The 25,114-nt window shown below is 40.6% G+C and overlaps 1 protein-coding gene across 1 annotated transcript in view; it reads right to left on the minus strand.

Annotated features, from left to right (window-relative positions):
* PRKAR1B (protein kinase, cAMP-dependent, regulatory, type I, beta) overlaps positions 1-25,114 on the minus strand; it is a 94,343-nt gene that overhangs the window by 53,257 nt on the left and 15,972 nt on the right. The window contains exon 3 of the mRNA XM_009878486.1: positions 24,227-24,318. Within this exon, the coding sequence (XP_009876788.1) occupies positions 24,227-24,318 (92 nt within the window). The remainder of the gene's footprint in view (positions 1-24,226; positions 24,319-25,114) is intronic.

Here is a 25,114-nt window from a genome sequence, read left to right on the forward strand (position 1 = left end):
AATAAGGCAGTAGATACACTACAGCTAAACCTTAATGGTTCAGGAGACTGGGCTCTTCGATACTCTAGGTTTTTCTTGTTCTTTGAACAATTGTTTGGGAAAGTCAAGTGAGAGAGATTTGCAGTCCTCACCCATCCCTCCTGGGGGCCTCCCCTTTGCAAACTGCAGGAGCTGGGGCAGCTGGAGACTGGTTTGCACCAACACACACCCACCATCCCGATGGAGGACGCTGCCTAAAGCCAGCAGGGCCAGCTTCCACATGACTTCTGAATTTTTTCCTACATACCCAAAGTATGACAGAAAAAAAAAGGCGGAAAAATGAGGAAAGAAAAAAAAAGGGAAGAAAAGACAGAACAAAGTGCTCTAAAAAAGTATTTATCTACCAGCTTGACAAGTCTCGGGGAGGAATGCAGCACTGCACAGGCCATGCTGGCCATTGCATTTGCAGGAAGGAAGAGCAATTAGAAGCGCTGGGCAGGAAAGGGCCTGTTAGCACTGTTACCTTTAACTTCATCTTTCATCTTCTCCTGTGCCTCCAACTTGTCACCACAGGCATTAATCACCTCGCAGGTCTCATAGCCATCTCAGGCTCATTTATATTATTTGTTTTAATGGCCTCTCTCCTGGCATCGGGGTTCGGTGCCGTATAGTTCTGCCCTGATTTCCCGCTGGCTGGTCTGGTCTATCAAAGCAACGGGATTTATTTTTACGAAGGTTTCCTAAGGCTACAGTAGAGCCACGGGTTTCAGTGATCATATCGCCGTTGACCTCTATAGAGAGCACTCCAAAACAATCCATGAAACATTATTGCTCCAAATATTTTAGAAGCCTCTGAAGTCTCATTAATATGAACACTTTGGATTTCATTAAATTTTATTGACGTTCTTAGCAATTCAAGGAATGGCAGAATGGCTGCACTCTTAAGCAGGATTTATTTCCTAGCTTGCAAAGAAAGGAAAAGTGATTTTCAACTATACAAAAATTGGAACATGGAAGGAAGATAATAAACTGACAAGCAAGAGACAAATTGTCTTCGTACTCTGTCCTCTAAATCCAGTTGAGATCTCAGGCTAAGTGTTCTCTTGATAGATACAATCACTATTATAAAACTTATAGTCAAGATTTTCAAAATTAGAAGCCAGAAATCCACATTTATGTGTTTTCAGAAGAACTGATAATTTCAGGACAGTCCTCTTCAGGAAAACAGAATGCCAAAATGGACTTGACTAATAAGCAGAACTTTGAATTGCTCAGTAAAAGGACTCCTGTCTCCTTTGAGTAGAAGCTGTGTCCAGGACACGCAGATCTTGTTTACTGAGAACTATTTACTCCTGTGAGGATGCTTGTAAAAGGGACTATAGGTGAATAGCAGTAACAATTACAAGATTCAAAATAATCACATTTAATGTCATTTTCACTTTGAAATAGTGCCAAACTTTTTCCCTTAAAATTCAATTTCTTTTGGCTACTGTGAAGAGCCCACTATGGATTCTTAATGCAATACAATACATATTTTATATGGTGAATTCAATTATATGGTGAAGCACTTTATACGGTAATTATTTCACAGCCTGGAAAATTATGAAGAAATAACAAGGAAAGTTTTGAAGGCGATTTTGACAAGTAGTGACTCAGTGACCTGCTGGGAGAACAAAAAAGGGAGAAGCATAAACCTCTTTTAGTTTGTTTTTTTTTAAATAAGAACTACAGATTTCTAAAAATACTGTCTACTTCACTAGCATTTTGAGGGGGAGACAGCCTAGTAGTTAGTTTTCACGCAGTTGAAAACTAAATCTGTTAGACATCCCACAGTCGTGTTCCAAAAGGCTCAGGAAGGTGTCTTTTTCCTGATGTGAAATCAGGAGAGTAGCGTAAATGTCTGACCTTTTATTTATCAAGTTAGAGAAGACTGAACTAAAAGGCACTTTGTTCATCATCTTTGACGGGCACAGATTGATGTCACCCCAAGGAAACCCGCGCAGCTATAGATTCAGTAGTCCAGTCTCAGCAGTGAAAGGCTTAAAAACAAGTTTTGAAGGCAAGAATAATGGAAGTCATAGAGGTAACCAGAACATGAGACACCCTGCAATGTCTGCGTTCTCCCTTTCTTTGATAACTGCTATTTGAGACAAGAGAAACCCATCAGTTCTTCAAGGAAGCATGTTCAGTGCTGTGAGGTATATCACTGGTTAAAATGGGAAAGTTGATTAGGAAGAAGAACCATAATGTGTTTAAGGCAATAATTTAAGGTAGATTAACAATGGTTGATATTGGAAGCAGAAGAACAAGCCTAGAGGTGATTTTATTAAGAATATTTCAAGGCCCAGTCTTCAGACTTGGAGATGCTGTGTTCAGAGGTATTGCACAGAGTATCAGAAGAGAAAAATGGATGCTTTTGATGACCAAAGAAAGTGGGAAAGAAATTCCGTAATTGAACATGAAAGGCCATGGATATTGAAGTTACAGCAACAATTTCTACTTTGATCTGAATTTATTAAATCACTGGATAACTGTTAACTACCCTTTTTGCCCTTGGCTGGGAAAAAAACACTGAACCACCCTACATTGGCATAAACTGGGTCTCTTCCAAGTGAGCAAGAAAGTGTCAATGCCATTGTAAAAAGCACTTCTGTAAATGATTTTGTTTCAATATTGTGCACAATTCTAATCAACCACATGCAAAAGAAACAAAGAAACAAGATGCGCTTGATTCAAAAAGATGTAGAAAAAGATACTCCGGGGTGATAAATGTAATGAAGAGCCTATCTTTTATAAAAGAAGAAATTGAACCATTTACAGCAGTAAAATGAGTAAAAAAGATACAATTCTATTTATAAATACATAGAGAAGAGAGGCAAGGATAAGGGTGAACATCAGAGTTGAAAAAGAGTTATTTTAACTAATGGACAATGAGGGCATGAAAAAACAACACTTACAAACATTTACTCTGGAAATGAGATGCTCTCTTGCCATGGGAACAGTAGTGTTACAGAGCAGCTTTCCAACAACCTTAGACCAATAAACTGGAGAAAATAAAAAATAACTGAGGGATCATATGACTTGGTTTTCTACAGTATCAGATGGCTGAACTCAATGATTCAATAGAATCCTCTCAGACTGTATTCCCAAGGACAAGCAAATAGACATTTCCTAGCAGGGCAACGAAGAGTAAAACAAGTGCAGGATCACTGTTAGAGAAGACACACTCATTTCTGACAGTCTATTCTTGTAACCGAGACAAAATAGCTGGAAACCTCATCAAATTTGTTGCTCTCAACTTTTTAAAAGATGGGAGGCAGTGCCAAACACTCAAAACAATAACGTCTTGCCTTTATAAACAACCTTTAGTATCACTGGATATAAACCAGAGACTTGGACATCTGCTGAGCATGCCTCTTGGATTGGCATCAGCGCTCTCCCCCTGGCTCGCACGGAAGGTGACGGGGTCAGGAATGAGACATCTTGTTCTTCAAAAACAATCTTCCATTTTGCCACTGGTAGCTTTCAGAATCCACCTCGTGTAGAGCTGAAGCCTGTTTAATTTTGCCTGCTTTCGGAGGTTTCTGAGCAGCCTCTAGATTTCAATTAGAGCCGGAGAATGCACCTAACTGCATGTGCTGTGCTGAATTACTGATGCTCAGATGCCTGGAAACTGGTCCTGAGCCGCAGTCATGGGTCATGCTGTATGTCCTGCTACATCCTGGGAACAGATTGGCTGAGACTACTGTAGGGAATTCATTATTACAGATGCAGCTTCCGAGAGCTTTTCTTGCTGCTCCACCAAACATCCTTCTCTATCCTTTATTCTATCTGCTAATAAATGTTATTTTTAAACAATATGGAGGACTACTCCTCCCCATATTTTGTACTTTCTCACCAGAGATGCAGGCAGCCTTTATGCAGACAATTATGTCGGATGGACAGGGAATGACAGTAACCAGGAAAAGTCAGTACCAGTGGGATAGCAAGAAAAAAGGTGTAAGCCCCAAATAACGCTATCATTCTCCTATCCTCTGAATTTTTCCCCTATTCTTTCACCCTTGCCAGGAGACAACCCCAGCTAGGATTGCCCAACATGATGCTGGATGAGATGCAGAACAAACCAGTGCCACAGGCCACCAAGTGTTTCTCCAGTTTCCATTAATGGAATGATGAAACCGAAACAGATCTGTGGATGAACATGGTAACTGGGTGATTTGACCAGGCCAGGAGGGAAGGTGGGCATTGGGGTACTGGAATCAGCAGTGTGAGGTCATTAACACCCAGCTGATGGATTAAAAGAAAGGCAAAGGAAATCTTGGAGGTCTCCCTGTTTCTTCCTTTCACTGATCTGAAGACCGGACAGAAACACGGGCATGTGTTGGGGAGTGTGAGCTATTTTAACCAAAACATTTCATCCATCCCTAAATATGGTCACAAGATTTTAGATACTTGGCTTACTCTTAAACAGTAAGATTCTGAATTATCTCCAACTGTGTAGGCTGTAAAAGAAAATGCATAAACCAGTAATCCTGCAAACTCCCCAGAAACATATTCCCTGCCAGTTTTTTCTCTGTAGCTGTTATATTAATCAGTGTCTTAAGAAATTAGAATGCTCTGTGATTATATCTCTTTCAAATCTAATAAGCAATGCTTTGCAATTAACTTCAAGTCGTTCTCCTTAATGCCATTATCTATCATCTAGAACTTTGAGATATAACAGAGGAAAATGCCAAAAATTATGGCACCATGTATATGGCTTGCATTTTTCCTTTCAATGAGCAGCAAACAGCAGTATTTCAGTGTCATCTCAGTTACTCTCTTAAGATTTCTAACCCAAATGGAAAAAATGTGAAAAGATCAGCTGTTCTTAAAAATACTGCCAGAAAAACATATTCAAGGGATTTTGTCTGATCGGAACTCAAACCATTTTCCAGAATCTGGCCTTGAACGAAAACTCTGAGCTCAGCCCAGATTTCAGGCTTCAGTTTTGTACCTTATCAGATATTCACACACAAATTCATCTTCCAAAGCCACTTAGAGGCAAATGTGTGTATGTGTGAGTGCTGAGCGTACACACAGTGAGTGTGACACTGGGGTGTAGTCAATGGATTTTATTTCTGTACTTGTAAATGTATATAGGCTCACAGAAACGTCTCTCCCCATGTGCCATATGCAAGTGTTGCATATATGGAATGAATGTTATAAGGCATTAATTTGGAGTAGTCAAGTTATTTATAAAGAAGCTTGGTAATATCAGGTTTTAATTCATGAATGTTGGTAAAAATGGAATTCATATGGCCTTTCAAGACTCAGGGGCTGGAATTATTTTTTTCTGAAATTGAACAGAGGCCAGAAATAAATCAGAAATTGCAATGTGGAAGAGAGATGGAAGGCAGTGTGCTGAGGGCCGGAAGGAGAAGAAAAGTGGAAAATTACCAGAATGTAATAGTAATGGATTTAAGAGAAAAAGGTGGAGTGGCATCACCGTGACTACCAGGAGAACACAGATAGGAACTGAATCAAAGTTGACCAGAAATTATAATCAAGAAAGTAAGTCAGGGACTAAAACTGTCCTATGAGCTAAACCCTGAGTTTTCCATGAAAATAACTACAATATCCTACCAGTCACCAAATCTTTAAGTGCAAGACGGATTTTGCCAAACAACATACGTAGCCAACATGTGTGAGTCTTCTCTCATATCACATTTGCTTTTTATAACAGCAAGCTGTTATAAAGTTGCTTTAATATATGACTTTTAATTATACAGGTTTTTCACGCCTCTGTGACTGGGTACCTGGATCACCCTACTACTGAAAGGTTCAATCAGCAAGCAAAGAACAAAAAAACACTAAGAAAACAAAAGCCAGAAGCTTTCAAAAATAACAGTTAGGAAAATATACTGGTTTTAAAGTCATATACTTGCAATCTATGCAATGTTGCACTAATGCAATAGTATAGTTCTGCATGTTCAATTCCAGTAACAAGAAAACATGAATTCAATCACATTAGAAATATACTCTGTTTTATGTGAGACTTCCAGTAACTATGAAAGGCAGCCAAGTTTAAACCGCGCCCAGAGTTTGTAAAAACTAATTAGTGGCTTTCTGATTGAGTTAGTTTTACAAAAGAACTGTCTAAGAGCACAATTTATTTCTCTCTTACCAGTATTTTCTGTCCAGTCCACAGCTCCTTTACTTTGGCTGTCAATTTAATATCAATTAATCCTCCTGCTTGAAGGAGCTCCCACTGACGTCTACTGAGCTCCTCCAGATTCCAAGAGCTTGTTTGCATAGATCCACTTCCAGGATCAGATACTCACTTTGTAATTTTAGTCACCAACCACAATAGCAAAGGCTATCCAAAACGTGTTCAACATAGATAATGGTTACTTACCCCTCTTAATAAAAAACCCAAAGCACAACAGGCAACAAGCACCTTTTAAGAGTCAACTATTATTAATATAAATATACTTCATGGAGGTTTCCCTCATTTGCTTTTCACTGCCATTCACCTCTTCTGCTGATCTCCTGCATGGATTTTCTATGAAGGTACAGATGAGATCCTACAGCTGCATTCTCCTTTCTCCTGAGACTTATCACAGTTGGATGTCGTTAATAAGCACTGATTTACATCCACAAGGACCTTCTACTTCTGCCTGAATCTTCTATCTGATCCAGCAGCAGCAGTTAGCTGTGGACTGGACCATGTGCTATCGAGGGACTGCTCAGGTTCAGCTCCACGTGAAGTTACCTACTTATCTTGCACATCACCAGGCACAAACCCCAGCCTGCTGCACGCTGCTGCAGTCACGCTGCTCGGCTTTGTCGGGAGGACCAATGCTCCCAGTCCCTACCACAACAAGTAGCAGCACCAAGCCCTCCCTTTTGCCCCACTCTCGTGATGAGACAATGTGACCAGTGTCACAGCACTGAACTGCATGTTTTTTCACCCAAAGGGTTGCAATTCTCTCTCTTACTTCTCACTGCACACAGTTTCACATGTGAAGGGAAAGCAGCTGTGCCGTATTTTTAGCTTAACTAGTTGAAAGGAAAGGCAAACGAAGCTAAAATCAAAAGTATTATATTGCACAATTGAGAATATTAATAATGCCTTTCCAACCTCATCAACATTCCCATCAAACCTAACATGTTAATTTATATTCTTCGTATAGTACTCATTATGTGTACAGCAGCACGACACCCTGCATGAGGAGCTATCTCGCCATAAGAGATGAAAGCATGATGTTCCGATTCTGACCTCATGATGATGTAAGTAATGAATTACTCCAAAGAAGAAGACTGGTTATAAATATAAAATGTGGTCCTTAGAGATGCTTTACAGATCATGCAATTACGAAAGATGCTAAACAGTTTTGTTTAGAGGGGGTGTCAACGAGGCAAAGTTCATTTGAAAAACGCACAGGAGTAAGGCACTTCTAACTATATAACCCTTCAGTACTGCAAAGAATGGATAAGGTCCCTTTGCAAAGAGCTACAGCAGAAACACTACTATGCACAGTAGTGTTTTCACCACTCTGTTCTCCTGCGCCTAAACCTGTAACTGAAGTAATTCTTATCTAATCGAATGCACAGGTATGTCAATAAAATATTGGGAAGATATCAGAATATTAGGAAGAATTTCTTTGCTGAGGGGGTTGTCAGGCATTGGAACAACCTGCCCAGGAAGGTGGCCGAGTCACCATCCCTGGAGGTGTTGAAGAGACAGGTAGATGTTGTGCTGAAGGACATGGTTTAGTGGTGTTGATAGGGCTAGGAAAAGGTTGGACTCGATGAGCTTGAAGGTCTCTGTCAGCCAAAAATGTTCTATGATTCTATGAAAAGCATTAAGTGACTTATACATGTCATTTTTAATCAGTAATGGCAAAAAAGGATCAAAATATTCATTAGCCAAGTTTTCATACCCAAGCACAGCCTGAATTCCATGCACTGTCTTGTATAGCCTCCGTTATCTAGAAGTTTCTGCATTATTTAGGAAAAAAACCAAAAACAAAACCCAAAACATAACATGCACTCCACAAATATAGGTTATCTTCTTCAGCTCTCATGGAGGCCATCCAGTGGCAGCAGAAATACGTCCTCTGGGTACCTACAGGTCTCTTCTAAAGGATTTGTGAACACAAGAGAGTGGAAAAAGGGTTTCTGCGGCTTACTGCTTTAGCTTTGACTTTCTCTTTCAGACCATTGGGCAGCAGTATGCAGCTGCTGTAAGAGACAGTGCTCAAAGAGCACAGGGGACGTCCGGCTTCCGAGCAGCACACACGCTGCTGCTTCTGCTCTCACAGTAAATGGGGTGGGAAGTAGCATTTGCATCGTCCAGAGCTGCTCTCCTCCCAGTGTACAACCAGTCTTTTCTCCCTCACGATGCAGCACCTCCACAGAAAGATTTACATCCACACAGTGTTCTGACGAGTTCTAACAAAAATACCTCTTTTGACAACTTTAAGCCTTGCCAGCTTGAAAATTCAGCTAAAGTGCTTTTAAGAAGGACTGCAGGTACATAATATATCATGTGGGGTTAGCTGAGACAAAGGTTTAAATAATAGCACACTGAAGAAATTCTGTAAGATGGGTGCAGATTCAAAATATATCTTAGACTCACCTAAAACCCCACATGTGTAAATTATATTAACAGTCATTGAGATATGGGCAGTAATTCCAGTGTAAAACAAGATCAGTGACAAGACCACTGAAGATTTCTCAACCACAAAATTACACAGCTACAGAAGTCTTCAAAGTCAGTTGTAATACACTGTATGAACCAACTGGTAGAAGAGCTAAGACAAAATGCAGGAAGAAAAGGTCTACGAGTGATAACGCACTCCTTGTGGTTTATCTCTCACTTTATTCAGATCTCTGACCTGTTAAAGCACACTTCTGTTTACACACTGAAATATAAGGCTCCATTTTTTTCACACACAATAAAAATTTCAAGCAATTTGTATACTTACAGCAATCTCAATTTTAGCCTCCAGGGATACGGTTCGTATGTACATTTTTTACTGCTTGTATAGACCTCTCTTTTTTAATAACCTTGAACACAGTGACCCCAGGTGGCAGATACAACTATGGCTGCTTTCAGAAGCTGAGCCAGACCTTCGGATTTCACCATGAGGCTGAAGAAGTCTCTGTGTCCTAACTCGGAGACCTCAGCATCAGCCCAGGACAGCTCGGTCCCTGCTATGGAACTGGGGTGGGTCAATAAAAAGTCCTTACGGGACAGAGAAATAAGCCCTGTTAAGGTTTTTATCTCAGATCCACCACTCCCCATTCATGCACCAATGCAGCCTCTGGCTTTGCTTGAGCTCTGGAAGGATTCCAGCAGCACACACCTCTGTGTCTGGGCTAGTTCAGGCTGCTGAGCAGCCCAGTGAGGTACCCGGCACAGATCCTCGTGCTGCCTGAGCCAGGCAGTTGCTTTGCCCTAACTCCACCATTTAGGTAGTTCTGTACTACCAGCTTGCCTGGCAGATGTGCTCAAGGTTGCCTATTAAAATGAGACACAGATCTGGATTCGACAAGAAACATTAAGCGTTCTCCAACACCTTGATTTTAATAGGACTTAAGCATCTTAATGCCTTTCTCCCCACCTCAAATGTCCCCCTTTGCTGTTTCAACTGCCTCAACAGCTTCCTGTTCTTCTCATTATGCTGCCTAGAGAAAATTTCAGCTGCAAGTTTGCATTTTGTCACCCATAATGTAAAACAGCACAAATAAAAGCATCACCAGTGCAAAATACAAAATTAACAGTAGGCAGACAACTCACAATAGCTTTTCCATCTTTAGCAACCTATTTTATTTCACAGGTGGAATGGATGAGCGAGCCATTTCTGCCATAGTGCGAGCCACACAGCAGCCAGGCTGTGCTCCAGAAGAAAAAAGCATGCTTTACACTGATGTGAACAGATTAATTTAGGTACACTTTCCAAGCTACTCACCAAAAAAAGCTGCCCAGCCCTATTTATTCCATAGTACTTTAATTTGTATCAATTAGCCATCACGTTCCTCTACAACATCAATTAACACGACATGCGTGAGTCTTGAGCCAAACTAGCTTTGAGAGGGAAGGGAACGGCGATGCCTTTCCGGCAAGATTGCTCACCGATCCCTGAGGAGCTCCCTAACACCAATGAAATGATCCTGCCATTGCCAGAGGGTGTCACTACGGCACTAGAACAAAGCAACAAAACAAATAAAACGGGTAACAAGAAATCTGGAGAAATTTAGCAGAAATAAGCTCTATGTAACCTTTGCATTCATCATTTCAACTGTGTGCTTTAAGAACATGGCTCCGGAGTCTAAGAACAATATAACTCTCTGTTTTCTTTTCCTCCCTTTATCTCCTGTGCTCTAATCTGATTTCTAATGCTAAGTATTGGAAAGAAGAAAGGAACTACCTACTAGAGCTGTTTAGAGAATCTCCATTGTTTCCACACAATTTAACCTTGTTTTCCATGAAAGCATCCTCTGAAAATGAAACTATTCTAAATGCACATTCACAATAACCGTACTGGTCAGGCAATTGTTTTAATAGGAAGTTGCTGCAAAAGAAATCTAAATTTTCCAACATAATCATACACAGCCCAGACAGTTAAAAAGAGCCTGCAGTAAGCACATTAAAGTGAAGATCAGACCACAAGTGCTGAATTTGGCTAAAATCCTAAACCAGATGAAGAAGGAAGTCCTAAACCAAAGAGCAAATGAAAACACTCATAAGGTAGTGAAAAACAACCCTGCAACATAAAGAAAATCCCAAGGTGCACCAAATTAGTATGTTTAATGTCTTTCTAGTCTAAATGCAATTTACTTATTACCAAAACATGCCAGTGGTCAGACGACCCTGAGTCTATATTCATATGGTATATGATGGCCAAGAAAACCTGATAGGTGTCAGAATCTATGAACTCAACTAGGACGTGTGTGTAAGGCATCAGGCATTAGCAAGGCACGTGTTGCTCACTCCTGCTCTGAAGGTGACTGTCACTGTCAGAGGGTGGAGTGAGCAGGAAAAGCAGAGCAGTAAGTCCTAGATGCCACAACACACTGTCCAAGCAATTGAGCAGCTTTGTTTCAGCTGTATTTCAGCAGCAGGGCAAACCGACCGAGGTTGCTGAGGACAGTTTTGATCAGGAAGGGCTGCTCCTGCAAAGTGCTGCAAAGCTCTTTTCAACCTGTCAAGGGATCAAACTCTGTGCTCTAATAATAGAATAATAATTTCATATTCTTGGAAATAACTGCTAGTCAAAGCATGGGATTTAATAAATAAGTGAGGAAACATGACAAAAGGCGTATCATTAAAGAACAGCAAGTAAACCTGGTCAAAACAGAACCTATCACTATTTCAAACCAAGTTTCTAAAAGCAAAGGAAAATCTGCATGGATGTTGTAACTGAGTTGCAGAAAGCAGCGGTATGAGGAACACAGGTCAACTAGGGTGATGAAACTATCAGGACTTGAAATTAGGGCATCGCTACACAATTTTAACATAGAGAATCCAGTCTATTGTGGTGAAGGTTCAGTTGGCTGTTTTGGGAAATGGGATGTCAGAAGGCCAAGATCTGGGTTTGGACATTAAAAAGTAATTCCCGTTCACCTCATAGGATAGTGATGTGCTTCTGTTAGGGAAGAGCAAGCATTTCAAAGCCTTCTTACAAATCTTTTTAAAGAAAGAATAAGAAAAGTAAAAATTAAATTCAGAAGATATGATGGTTTGTTTCTCTTGTTTCTTCTTTTCATGGTAAATAGATCTCCCAGACTATCAGGCATGAAAAATACAAAAATGTGGAAACCTGAGCTGGAATTTGGCTTAATGACAGCAAAACAGAGAGAGGGCTATCAGGACATCTAGCCTTAACATGGACCCTGGAGTAACTGTAAATACAGAATAGTCTATCAGGACAATAAAGTATTTTCATCTTAAATGAGAATTAAAGCTTTAGATTGTACAGTTTATTCTGCTTACCTCAATTATCACATCTGGAAAACCATCCTATTTATCTCAGCCTTTAAGATATTCATTCACATTAGCAAATAACTTTCAAAATCCTCTGGAGTCATGTTATACATCTACTATTACGTGCAGTAGTATCCAGAAACAGAAGAATAAACTAAACTTAATTCTGCAAACAGTGATGATAACTGCTAATTTTCCAGTTACTCAGATGGTGCAGGATCAAGTCCTAGGAGCACAGGGCACAAGAAAGTAGGTTATATGTGATCAGTAAAGGAGTTTTATAAGAAGCCATTGCTACGCACTGCTTGGAAATACTCAAGTAAATAATTTAGGGAAAAGTTTGAGCCAGCAAGGTGCTTTGGGCAAGAAAACACAGCATTCAGTGCTGAGACACCAGTCTCATGGTCTGAGAGGAGCACTCTGCCCAAAGCAAAGCAGAGGGCTTGGGGTACCGCTTGCTGGGGGCTTCAGCTTCTCCACCAGCCACAGGACCAGCCATGCCGTGCAGCACTGGGAGTTACCTGATGAATAGCTACAACTGCAACTTTCCTGATACCGTGCAACCCGGCCTACAAAAGCTCAGAGGCTCCCAAATAATATCCCATCCTTTGTAACTAAACTAAAACAACAGTTTAGCAAGAGAACCAATATGTGCCTATTTCAGGCACTGAAAAATCAGCCAGGCTCCAAGTTGTAACAGCTTGGCTTTCAGGCATACCGAAGCCCTGCAAGCGTTTTGTTAACAAGAGATGGTTGCTGACTCTTCATTAAGGGAAATAAATCTTCATGTCATCACACTTTGGCATCTTTGAAAAAAAACCCACAATATTCTGGAGCACTTCAGAAAGTGCTGCAAGAACCAGTAACAGTGGAGTGGAGAGCCAAGCTTGATCTGAACGCTTCACGTAATGGAAAATCTGCCACATCCCGAGCTAATTTAAATTATGGATCAGTTCCCTGATTACTCTAAAAGCAAAAACTAAACTTTTCCAGTCTGAATGTGCCCAACTTCAGCCACTAGCTTTTGGTTCTCACATGCCTCTGTCTATTAAAGAGATCGCTGCTATCGCCCACCTTTCTCTTTCAGACCTTTATTCTGCTTTGCTAAACTAAGTACCCTCTCCACATATAAAACTTGGAAGATGGTGAATGCCTTAAAATAGCACCTGATGCTGTTTTCTGGATATGCACTATTGTATCTTCTATTTAATGCCTCACACAGGAGTGTGTTACACTTTTCTAATGCAAATTAACAGTGTGTCTTGATATTGCCTATAAATATAAAAAATCGAATCCCTACACTGAAAACTGATAGTGAGGTTTTCTTTTTTTTTCAATGTCTGAAAGAAAAAGGCAAACTGAAAACTCACTTTATTTTTCTGGCTTTTTAAGAGAGAAACGGAGAGAAAAGGAATCTGGTGGTGCCAAAGGGTTAAAGTATCCCCTTTCAGGCAGTCTAAATATCTGAATTTAGCAGCTGACAGTGCATGGTGTGTCAGTCTCTTACAGCTGTTCCAGTTGATTCAAAGACCATCTTTGTTTCTTGAAATCTTAGCAACTGTTACTTTTTTCCGAAGACAATGACAGACCAGCTGTTACCTCACAAGATGCGATGTACTTCAGGTCAAAGTCTTTACTAAGGAACTTGTAAAACAAGAACTAAATCATTGTTTGGGTTTGTCAGGTTTTTTTTTCATTAAAACAAGAGTTAGCAGCTTAACAGTCAAATAACTTACACTTGCTGTTTCCATTAAGTGCACTGGAATGACAGAAAAATTTCATCTGGTTGTTGAGCTGAGTCCTCTCTTTCTATAAGGGAAAAAACCCACATCACTAACCCTCCTAATACTACAGATCACTATTTGTTTGGGCCAGTTTCCTTCTGTCTTTTCAAACGCAGTGTTACTAAGCAGATGCCATCTCCTAATGGAAATGGTCTAACCATCCAGAACATAAGATGGGGATTTTCAAGAGAGTTAAAAGGAGTTAAATGTTCACTTCCCACTATATACCAATCGATGTGAATATCTAGTTGCTTAAGGTCTCTGAACATCTTCTAAATGCATAACTAAGCAACCTAATCCTACAGTCGATCCTCCAGTACCAGTACTGGTATTATTCCCACTTGAAGACATGTAGGCTTCCAAAGCCGTGCAAGGTTGCAGAATCAGCCATCTAATGAAGACTTCTCAGAGTAGGAGTAACTGTTAACAGATTACCTACAATCCTTTTGTGAGAGGGAAAAAAAAAAAAGAAAAAAAAAGTATCATCATTTTAAAGAGCTTTAGGTGTGTGTAACCCTTGTTCATCCATGCACAAAGAAAAATTACTGCTTCCAACAAGCTTCCAGCTGCTCTGATGCAGAAGACAAAGACTTGCTGAGCAGAGTGGATGTTCTTTTATTTAACCTTTGTGTTTAATTCTGGAAAGCCTTAGCGTTGAGTAACGTGTTTTCAGAACCACTGCCAGCTAATTGTTGTGTAAAGAAGCACACAAAGGCACGGACATATATACTGCAGTGGTAGAAAGATTTTACAAGGCCTATTAAATTCAGCAGTAGTCTTCATTTTTCTCTTTTATACAGAGAGAGATAAGTTTAGACTAAAGGCTTTTTCATGAGCATACATGAATACTCTGTTGGGTTTTTTTTTCCTTAGATCTAAAAAGGATTTACGTAAATTACTTCTCCAGTTTAACTCTGTTTTTTAGAATGAGTGACATACTGCCCATATGTAAACCACTGCTTTATGCAGAATTAAAAATAACTACCATTAGGAATGGCGCCACTAGTATTTGTGATGAAGAATATAAACTGTCTAACAAAACACTGAGGGTGAATCACAACCTCTAAAAAGCTATGAACTGACAGTATTTGTTTCTCAAGATAAAAATATTCATAAATACCAAATGTGTGTGCTTTTAGTTATGTTTAAGAGGATAACCTATCTACCAGGCCAAAACCTGACATCACAAGAAGTACAGCCCTGGTACAAAGTCTGTAAGCTGTCAGGCCGTTGTAAAGGGATTGATAGGAAAGCAGATACAATCTCCTGCTGACTGCTGCGAGCAGAACTTTGCATAACAAATTTACAGACGGCTGCCTGCAAGCACCACAATGGTAATTAAAGACAATAACTCTTGGATAAATGAGATGGATGTACTGGAAAATAGTCAGCGTTAAATTCACGGCTAATCCTTGAATGGAGAATTGGATCATTTATTTTCCAAGCAGCTGAGCAATTCTACCTGGTTTCATTTCCATCGCTGCTGCCAGACAACTGTTGTCTCCAAAACCCGTAACTTTTTCTAGTTTAAGTAGTATTCCTCGTTGGCAAGCTCCAATTCAGCAGGACTGAATGTGCTTCAATTTAAACACACAAATAGTTCCTTTGACATCCATAGCATGTCAATGGAACAACTCACAGTTAAACATGCACTTTTAAAAACTGTGCTGAATCGAGGCCATAAACAAGGCATAAAAGGCAGAAAGAAAAGCTGGACTGACAGGCAGTTTACCTGGAAAATACCTTGGTGCTATCCAAAGAGGAAAAGCTTTGTTTAGCATGTCTTGGTTGATTTGAGAGACGAGTTTCATTTACTTGGTGGCTTACAAGTGGAATTTTCAAAGGACGGGCTACTCATCTAATACAACTGATGATCGGAAAAAATATCTCTCACAGAGAGAGGTTTTGCACATTTATTTCATACCAAATATGTTACATGTAGATAAAACTCGTATATACACATCTCCTCTGCCCCCAAATGACCACGGCCTCCTGATCATCTCCTGGAACTCCAGCACGGGCGAGACATTCATGCCTCTACAAAGCTTCATGGGATGCAGCCCGCCCCGTCACACACTCTGCATCAAGTGCCTTGGGATGATGCTCTCATCCTCCTCTCTCTGCTGCTACTCCCAAAAAGGAGGGGAAAGAAACCCATCCAACTTTTTAGTCACAATAAATCCTAATAGAACTCAAGGAAGCCATGCTATTCACTCAGCAAAGCCTTCTGCCCCCTACTCTGCCACGCCTCGCTGGGTAATTTCTCTCTCATCTTTTATTCTTTCTTTTCACCTCTCATGAGTGGCTTAACTCTACATTTTCAGCATTCTTGGCAAGGAACAAGAGCTCATTATAGAGGTATTCACACCATCTATTTCCATCCTCTGACTTTATCCAATGACTAGTAAGGGGAATTAAGGTGCAGCTTCACCATCACTTAATTCGATTTTGGCCCCTGCTGCTGCCAAGAGGGGAGGTCTTGCCCTGCCCTCTCCTTCCTTGGGCCAGCCAGGGCATTTCTGCAGGTAGAGGGTAGGAGGAAGGACCCGATCTGGCTGGAAACTAACCCCCTGGGGAGGATCACTTTTCAGAGAGCTGATTTGGCTAACCATGGCCACGACAGGAACACACAGCCAAGGTTTGGCGCTCATCTTGTTATTCCTCCTTTGGTACCAGCTGAGAATTTGGCTTAAAACAATGGTGCACCCATACCCTGAGACTCCTAAATGAGGTGGTCTAAGCACCAGCTAACGTAGATGCCTACAGCAGGCAGAGTAAATATCCTCCCTTCACATCCATGTGGTTTTAGCACAACATAGACTCCTGGAGATACAGAAATACTGATGTGGTATCACAGCAAGGCAATTCTTGCACTGTTCTGCACACCATAGGCATGTACAAAGCACAGGCAGAAGCTAGAACTGTGTTTGTTTTTTAACAAAAGAGTTAAGTTATGAATGCAAGGAAAATACAGGATGTGTAATGAATACATCATAGCTGTGGCATCCTGTTTCTGAAATATCTTGCTCCTGAATGGTGCCGTCTTAGGTTTCTTCCACATATATGAGGCTTTCCAGCTGGCCTGCAGCCAGTGCTTCAATAAAACATGGTATTATGCAGAAGTGAATAAAGCTTATAGCAATAATAGTGCCCTTGAAATTCACTAATCACCAGGAGTTTCAAGAATATCTTAATATGAGATCAACAGGACAACTAAAATTCCTCTATTCCCTATGGAAAACCACTTTTCCCATACTACATTATGGCTGTACTGAAGAAAGCACCCAAGTCGTTATTGATCTGGATAAAGAGTGTGTTTTCTGAATCTGAAGGCAATGCCTAGCCGTAAAGGAGCTGCAAGCACTTCAGAAAACATTAGGATGTAAAATGATTACAAATCGAAGAAATGGTCTGAGAAAATAGATATATTTTCAATAAAGACACAACAGCAAAGTACATTTGGGTAGGAATAACCAATGGCATGATGCAGATTCACTGTCAAGATAGCATTTCTGCAGGAAAGGATCCAACAAATCCAGCAATCTCACACCAAGTAGGAGTCAACATCCTGTTGCTGTGAAAAAAAAATATAAAGGAACAAGAAAGAGGCGGATCAACTGAAGAAAACTGAGAACAAAAATGGACAGTAATCTAAGGAACTTGGTCTGCGGAGGAAGACAGGGAGAATTAGGTTCATCTAGCTGAGAAAACAGAAGATGTGTGAAATAACAATAACCCTTCAAACAGATAAAAAAGGGAAAAGAAAAATGTATAGAGAAAAAATACACTAGTTTCCTAGTACTGAGCACAAAACTGGCTGAACTGTGGAACACAGGCTACTTAAAAACACTTGTAAGAAGGTTTTAGAACATTTTTCTGAAATGCTAACAGCAAGACAATGGTATCTACAAGAACTCATCTCTAATTTTATCTACAGTATCATTGGGAGTGTGCGTCTTCCACAATGTTTGCGATGATGCTGGGGGAAGGGTAATAATTTTTGCTTGAAGAAAACTCTCAGCTGGCTTGCATGCCCAGTACAAGTGCCAATTTTTCACCTTTACTCCTTGGCCCTGACAAGCACAGAAAATAATAAAATGCCCTTTATTCTCATACCTTTGCCATGCAGGCAACACGCAAGAGTAAATGCAAAACTGTGTGTTGCTCTAATAAAAAGAGCAGGTTTGTGTACTGTTTAGTTCATTTGACGTTGCTTTTTTTATGCCTTTATAAGAGCTCAATACTTCAGCGTAAGCATTGAATACAGTTTCCTGACTCTTTGTTTCCAAAGCAGTTCCACACCAGTATATTGTTCAAACAAACCAATTTATTCTTAATTCAAGTAATCAATCACACAAAAGTATTCTGAAAGCTGTTGCAGGCATTACAGCTGCCTGTACATTCATAATAAAGCATAAATGCTTGTAAAAATTATTATATTCGCTAAAATGCCAAAAGCAGAGTCTGGAAGTGCATGCTAAATATTTCTCTACTCTCTCTCCTCCTTGATGAACAAGTTTTACATAGCTTTTACACAGAAACTGTACATAGCATTAACATGCAGACAGAGTGAACGTTTAACCATTCCACTTCTTTATGTGCTTGGGAGCCACTGAGCTTCTGAACAGGGACTGACAGCCCTGGGCCATGAATCCCAGCAGAGCAGGCAGGCACTGGTGGCATCCTGGAACCAGGCCTGACACTCCTGCTGCTCTCAGGCCTGCTCTCTCACCCACTGGTTTTGTTTCAGCTCTATTTCTTTTTCCTCCTTGACAATCACCAGCGTTGGGTCCAACTTCCATTCCCACAGCAGGTCACCTCTGAACTTTCTCTCTGCCTCCCTTTATGTGGCTGCCTCCATCCAGCAGAGACAGAACATCCTGCCAATGAAATGATGAAAAAACATCTTTCTTTTTTTTATCCACAGAAGAAAAAGGAACAATCTCTTCAATTTTTTTCCTCTTTTACTATTCAACATCATGGCAAAAGAAAGTGGATGTACTTGTACGCCAGCATTACATGCTGAATTGATAAAAATTCCTACTAACTACACTGCCAGGTTAGAAGAGATTAAGACAATCAGATTAGCCCCTTGTCACCAATTTTGACTTTATACACCATTTCACAACTAGGCAGCCTTAGACAATGTTAATCTGCTGGATATCCAAGAGTTAAAATGCTGCCAAGTTAGGGGTGTAATTCTCTCTTTGCATAGATAGAAACCATTCGCTGCCTGCTGATGAAACCAAAGCAGCAGAGAGGGCATCGGTGAGACGCACCCGGCCTTGCGGATTCCTCCCACACACAAAATTCTCAAGTGTCACAAACCAAAAGAATGGGGAAAGGTTATGCAAACTCTTAATGGCCTTCAAAATGGACCTGAACCATGAGATCACATTGGAACCAGCAGAGATAAGATCAGTCATTAGAATCTATAGCACAGGCCACCTAAGACACCGTTTGAATGTTATTACATGTAACTTCCCACCAGCATTCTACAGGGACATTAAAAAGATAGACGGATTTTCTGTAAATATGTACCTCTGCAAAGCCCATCATTTCATCTTTGACTTCTTCTTATTAGTTATGCCATAATCAAGGGTTTTATTTAATTATATTTTTGTCTCGGACTTTCTCTTGGATCACAGGTGCAATGAAGAGCAGGGAAACAAGACAACTTCTGTCCTCAATTGACATTAAAGATAAACTCACGTAGCTAAGAACATCATCTATAAAAAATAAATTTCTATTTACAATGCATATAATCTCTCACAGTTAACGTTGCCATTTCACTCTTCCTCAGTATAATGAAGAGAGGGTGAATGCCTCTTACCTGGCTGAAGCTCCACGGATGTTTTCACAAGGCTGTTCATCCTTGAACAGACTGCAGAACAACTCCTAGTTCTGCCGGGTGCACAGCCTGCACAGCACCGTCTTCTGTATTGGGAGTTGGTCTGTGCTTCAAGGAGCTCCTTCGGTGCTGTCACAGGAGAAGCTGTTTTGCAGGGCTGTACAGCCTCAGTAAGCACCACGCCAGGACCAGAGTTGCTGAGCTTGCAGTGATCATAACTCGCAGGTCTGTAAAGTCTCTGTCTGAGAGAACTGTCTTCTTGGTGCCCATCTCCACAGCTCCTGCATGATGTTTGCACACCAGTATGAACTCTGCTTTTCCAGAAAATCTTGCTGCCGTCACATCTGAGCTTAACTAATGTGGTCCACTGTCCACCTAATAAAACCCTCTGAGGAGTGTCTTCCAAGAGTTTTTGAGCGGAGTCACGAAGGGAGTACTGAAGAAACACAGAGCGAAGGGCAAAGCCCCACATGAACATAAGCCAACACGTCATCATGCGGAGTAGGGGGAAGGAGGAGAGAGAAGTTAGAGCACACGTGCCTACGGACCTGAAGGGTGATATAACAACACTAGCAAAATCCAAGCTTTAAATACATCCCAACGGTACAGTATATAAACAAAAGCCTGAAACAAAGTGGAAGGGCTTTGCCACACATCCCAACCTGGGAAGCAAACCCCATCAAAGCACGTATGTCGTAAGGCTGCTCTAAGACCACAGCTGAGTGTGGGCTGACAACACGACCAGAAACAAGGACAAGCCGAGAGGTGGGTACACCGATACTCAGCCATGTACTCTCTGTGACTCACTGAGCTGTTTGATTTAATTAATCCCATCACTCCCCTTAAGAGGCCTTTTTTCTGTACAGCTCATAAATGTTTACCTTGCCCGTATTTCACAGATTTTTTCAATACAGTCCAGCATTTTTGTTAGATGTACAATAAACAATCAAAATCAAACTATACGTATTAAAACACAACAAGGAATTAATTTCGTGAAGCCCTGATGTTGCTTTAACTTTTTACAGCTAGTTTCTCATAAATTAAAAATAAAATCATATAATGAATATGTGGTACATCTATGTAAATGTGTGGGGGTTTTGTCAGTGAGCATGTAACAGACCAGCTCTAGGCAAAGGAGGGTGCAAGTAAAACACAGACCGGGTGCACGCATGTGGAAACACAATTAAAAAGGCCCACATTCCTGGGTTTGCAAATGAGATCAACAGTTCCCCTACATTAAAAAGCATGTTTCCACTTCAGATAGTGGGCATTTTGCCACTGGCTTAGAGAGAACCAGGACCCTACTCCAGATCTTATTAAAGTTGGTGAAAAAGTCTCACGAGAAAACAGTGGACTGCCACATCACTTTGCAGAGCTCCATAAAATTAACGAATCTTGAAATGAACATTTTGGCAAAAGTTGCTCTTAAGTAGCTCTTCTGCTTTTAGCACTGATGCAGCTACAGTTTCTCTTTTATTGCATTTTTAAGTATAATTTTACACCAGAGACTGTGTGTGTGTGTATGCATGAGACAGATGACAACCCTTTTTTAAGCACGGCACATGAAAAGATGTTATCTAAAATAAGACTTCAGCGAAACTATTTCAGACACCAATGCAAAAGGATACTTGTTTACGTGAACTTCAGCGTGGCTTCTCATGCAGTTAATCATTCATATGGAATATCTGCCACAGAGATAATACGCTACACACTGCCTTTGTAAGTAAGGGTTTATGTCAGGCACAGCTGCCAAGCAACAAGTGCAACACAAGTCACGTGGACTGCACAGCCATAGAGCAGATTAACATAAATATCTTTGCAGAGAAGGAAAAATGTTAAGTCATCCATTGTAAACGAGGGATTAAGCCCTGCTAGTCCACCCCTTCCCCACCTGAACACTTACTATACCTTGGCAAACGGTCAACAACAAAATTAAGTAAAACAGCAACACCATCTTCAGTGTAGAAAGCACTGAGGAAAATAAATGCCAACGTCGACACTGCAGCACAGAAAACGAAATATCCTCACCTGGCTGTCCACCATTCCAAGAGGAGGGAACCCAAATGAAGTCAGATACCACTTACTTTACTACGTATCAGCATCAACAAGATGCAAACTGGAAGTGATGGCAGTGGTATGCTCCAACTTGCCAACTTCTCCACACTTGACAAACAAAACCAGACAATAGCAATAGCACGATGTCAAGAGTGAGCTCAGTAAAAAGCAAAGAGAGAATAATGTACTTGTTCATTGCAATCTTGTGTTCAAAAGCAGAATGCATCCATCCTTCTGTGAGTTCCTTTTTTTCCCACCCCCAATGTCTGCTCAGCCTGTCATGTTTGTCATGAGGCTTGAACGAGGCACTGAGGCACAGCCCTGAGCAGGGGTGGGGTGTACAGCTGAGTGTGGTCTAGTGCACAACCCAGAAACCAAGAAGCTTCTAAATCTTCTGGCAGCAGATACAGAGGCAGTATACACCTGGTCAAGTCATAGTTTGAGGACTGCAAAAGCAGTCTACAATCCATCTGCAGCACACGCGGGAATCCAGGCACATCCCTTCACTCCTAACACGCACCCATAACAGGACTGTAAATGAGACACGAGGAATGGACAAGATAGACCATGACTGTCACGTGCAATCAGCACAACGCAAGAAAAAGCACTTTTCCTTCAATTTTTCCTTCAGTTTTTCTCTCTCACCCTACTTTGATAACGTTACCTTTCCAGCCCTAGAACCTATCCTTTCAGTGCCTGTCACCTTAGCATGCCAGTAGTGTAATTAGAATTTATAGCAGTTCCGTACAAGAGTTCTCTGCTGTGGGTGAAAAAGTTATAAGAAATGTGCAAAGTTAATCCTCTTCTAATTACTCCAGAAATCTGCATGCTAATGCCTTATCATAATAATTAGGGTCGCATAGTAATTAAACTGTGTAAACACTTGCAAGAGGAAGCAAAATTTGCACACTTGGAATGTGCTCTGAGTGAAAGCATTTGAGTAGCCCCACTGAGGGACTGTACTGCTGGTGTTCCACCAGGACCAAAACGTAGACAAAGTTTTTGCCCTTTCTAACCAGAAAAGCACAGAGAAGCAGGGTTGGCAAGGATCTCACAACATCACGTAGTCTACCTGCTGCAAGGCAGGACTGACACCACCTATGCCATTCTTGGCAGATCAGTCTGATCTGTTCCTAATGGCCTCAAGCAGTAGAGACTCAACAACGGGCCCAAGTAGTCAGAGATCTCTTCCTAGTACCTGATCTGACTCTCTCCTGCTGCACTTTACATCTGTTGTTCTTTACCCTTTGGCACATACAGCAGTTTATGCCTCATATACCGTTGTTCATATACAATTCTAAGCTATTATCACATTCCTTTGTCCCTGACTGTTCTTCTGCAGGCCAAACAATCCCATGCTTTCTTCAGAAGAGGTGTTATCTAGCTCTGTGATTACTTCCACTGCTCTTCTCTGAACTTCCTCCAGCTGTTTATTCTGCAAGTGCAGTGCCCAAACTGGACACTGTGCTCCAGCTGAAATCTTTCCAACACCAGGACACATCTCACATGTTCTCCTGTTTAGTTACCCCAGTAAAATGTCAGTATTTTCAAAACAGCTTGACATAAGTTCAGACCAGGATTCACAATAAGCTCCACATTGTTTTTCAAGGAACTGCAAATCCATTTTAGAGGTATGAAGGTGTTCTTCCTGCCTAAATATACCTCTCCACACTTGGCTCAGGGACAATACACCCAGCTTTTACTTGTCAGAGTAATTCTGAATTCTTGCCTTGCCTCCTGATATTTTAGGAGGCCTTCATGTCATCTAAAACTTCAACACTCACACTCTATTATGCCTCTATTATGTCATTAATGACAATAATGATGAAAACCAGACCAACCCTTCCCACACTCCACTATAATTCTCCATTAGAATGACAGACCATTGGAAACTGCTATTTGGTGTGGCAATACGATGGGTTTTGCACAGACTCCATAGTGGTCTCACCACAGACATGTCCTCCTTGATTGCTTATGAAATTGTCATATACACTAATGTCAAAAGCATTACTAAATATTAAGCTGTTTCGCCTCTCTTGTGTCCTCCCTAGCTGCAAGACTTGCTACTCAGTTGTGGAAAGACATTTTCAAGTTTTTAAAAGTCATGCTGGCCATTACAGAACTCCTTGGTCTCCTTCAGCTACTTAACACATAATTTGTTTGTTCCAGTTTTTCTAAGAATACAGTAATTTACCTGTAATTCTCTTCTGCGTCTTTACAGACATTATGCTTTTCCTTTCTCACTTGCCCAGAACTTAAACTGTCTTATCTGAGTTCTCAGAAATAACTACGCATGCTTCTGAGATTACTTCAGCCAATTCCTTAAGTAAAAAAAAAAATCAGCAGGCACAGCTGATATGAAAATATTAAACATGTCTGAATACATTCTAACCTGTTCTTGTCCTTTTTTAGCCTGTGATTTTACCCTCTGTCATAACACTCCAAGTCTGTGTGAGGGTGCATCTACTATGACTCAAATGCATCATCAGTGAAAGTAGTTCTGATGCCCAAGTTAAAATTTAATATAACTTCTTATCCTCAGATCAAGCTATAGATACCTTTAAATTATAGAGCACCTCATACCTTCGTTCATTGTCATCAAGATGAGCAAAGAGTACATTCTTGGAGATGGCCTTTGCCAGAGCAGTCATAGTTTTATAGTCCTTTGGAATAACCTGTAGAGAAAAGAATGAAGAGCAATTACAAGCCTGGCTGTACTTCTTCATAGACCTTGAAATCTATAGAAAATTCCACTATTCAAGATAATGGATGTAATTTGATTTCACTGAGACAGGTTTAGGCTATAATATAATGCCACTAAGAAAGTAGGAAATTACAGTTTTGGTAACGTGAGGATAAGAATTTATGTTCTCAGCATGACAACCAGAAAAGAAATATAAGATCTGGGATGAGTGAGGAAAATCATATCCATAAAACACTACAATTAGCAGGTACTGGTAGCTGGGTAGTCTCCTTTTTCAAAGAGAAGAACTGAGAAAAATGTATTTCATATTCCTCTTTCCATACAAACAATATCAGAAGCAAATTATGTTAAAAACTAGAGAATGAGCAACATTTATTTAGGTAAAAGGTAAATATGTGTTGATTACACCACACTTGTCAGCACTGGTGTTGGCATAAGGAATCAAGCTCCTGAGAAGCCCACCTGGGTCACAATCTTGTCCCTTTGCTTCAGGGCAAATGAGAAGGCCTTGCATTTGCAAATGAAAAGACATTCTCATTTGTTAATTGGAGAGACGGCAAAAGTCCTGTTGTAAATGAATTTGCTCGATTTTATGTTGAAATTCAGGAGTGTGTTTTCATATTGGGCGAAGTTTTTCTTATAAGACTTCTGAGAGTCAGGCTTTCCATTTTGGTAAGCATTTCAGTAAGGTGTTAGCAAAAATGCTGTATCTCTTTATTTGCCAACTATCTTCTTTCACCAGTCAGAGACTTTATGATTATGAGAGA

Source organism: Apaloderma vittatum, unplaced genomic scaffold (assembly GCF_000703405.1).
Source record: "Apaloderma vittatum isolate BGI_N311 unplaced genomic scaffold, ASM70340v1 scaffold11921, whole genome shotgun sequence".
In the NCBI taxonomy this organism is placed as follows: domain Eukaryota; kingdom Metazoa; phylum Chordata; class Aves; order Trogoniformes; family Trogonidae; genus Apaloderma; species Apaloderma vittatum.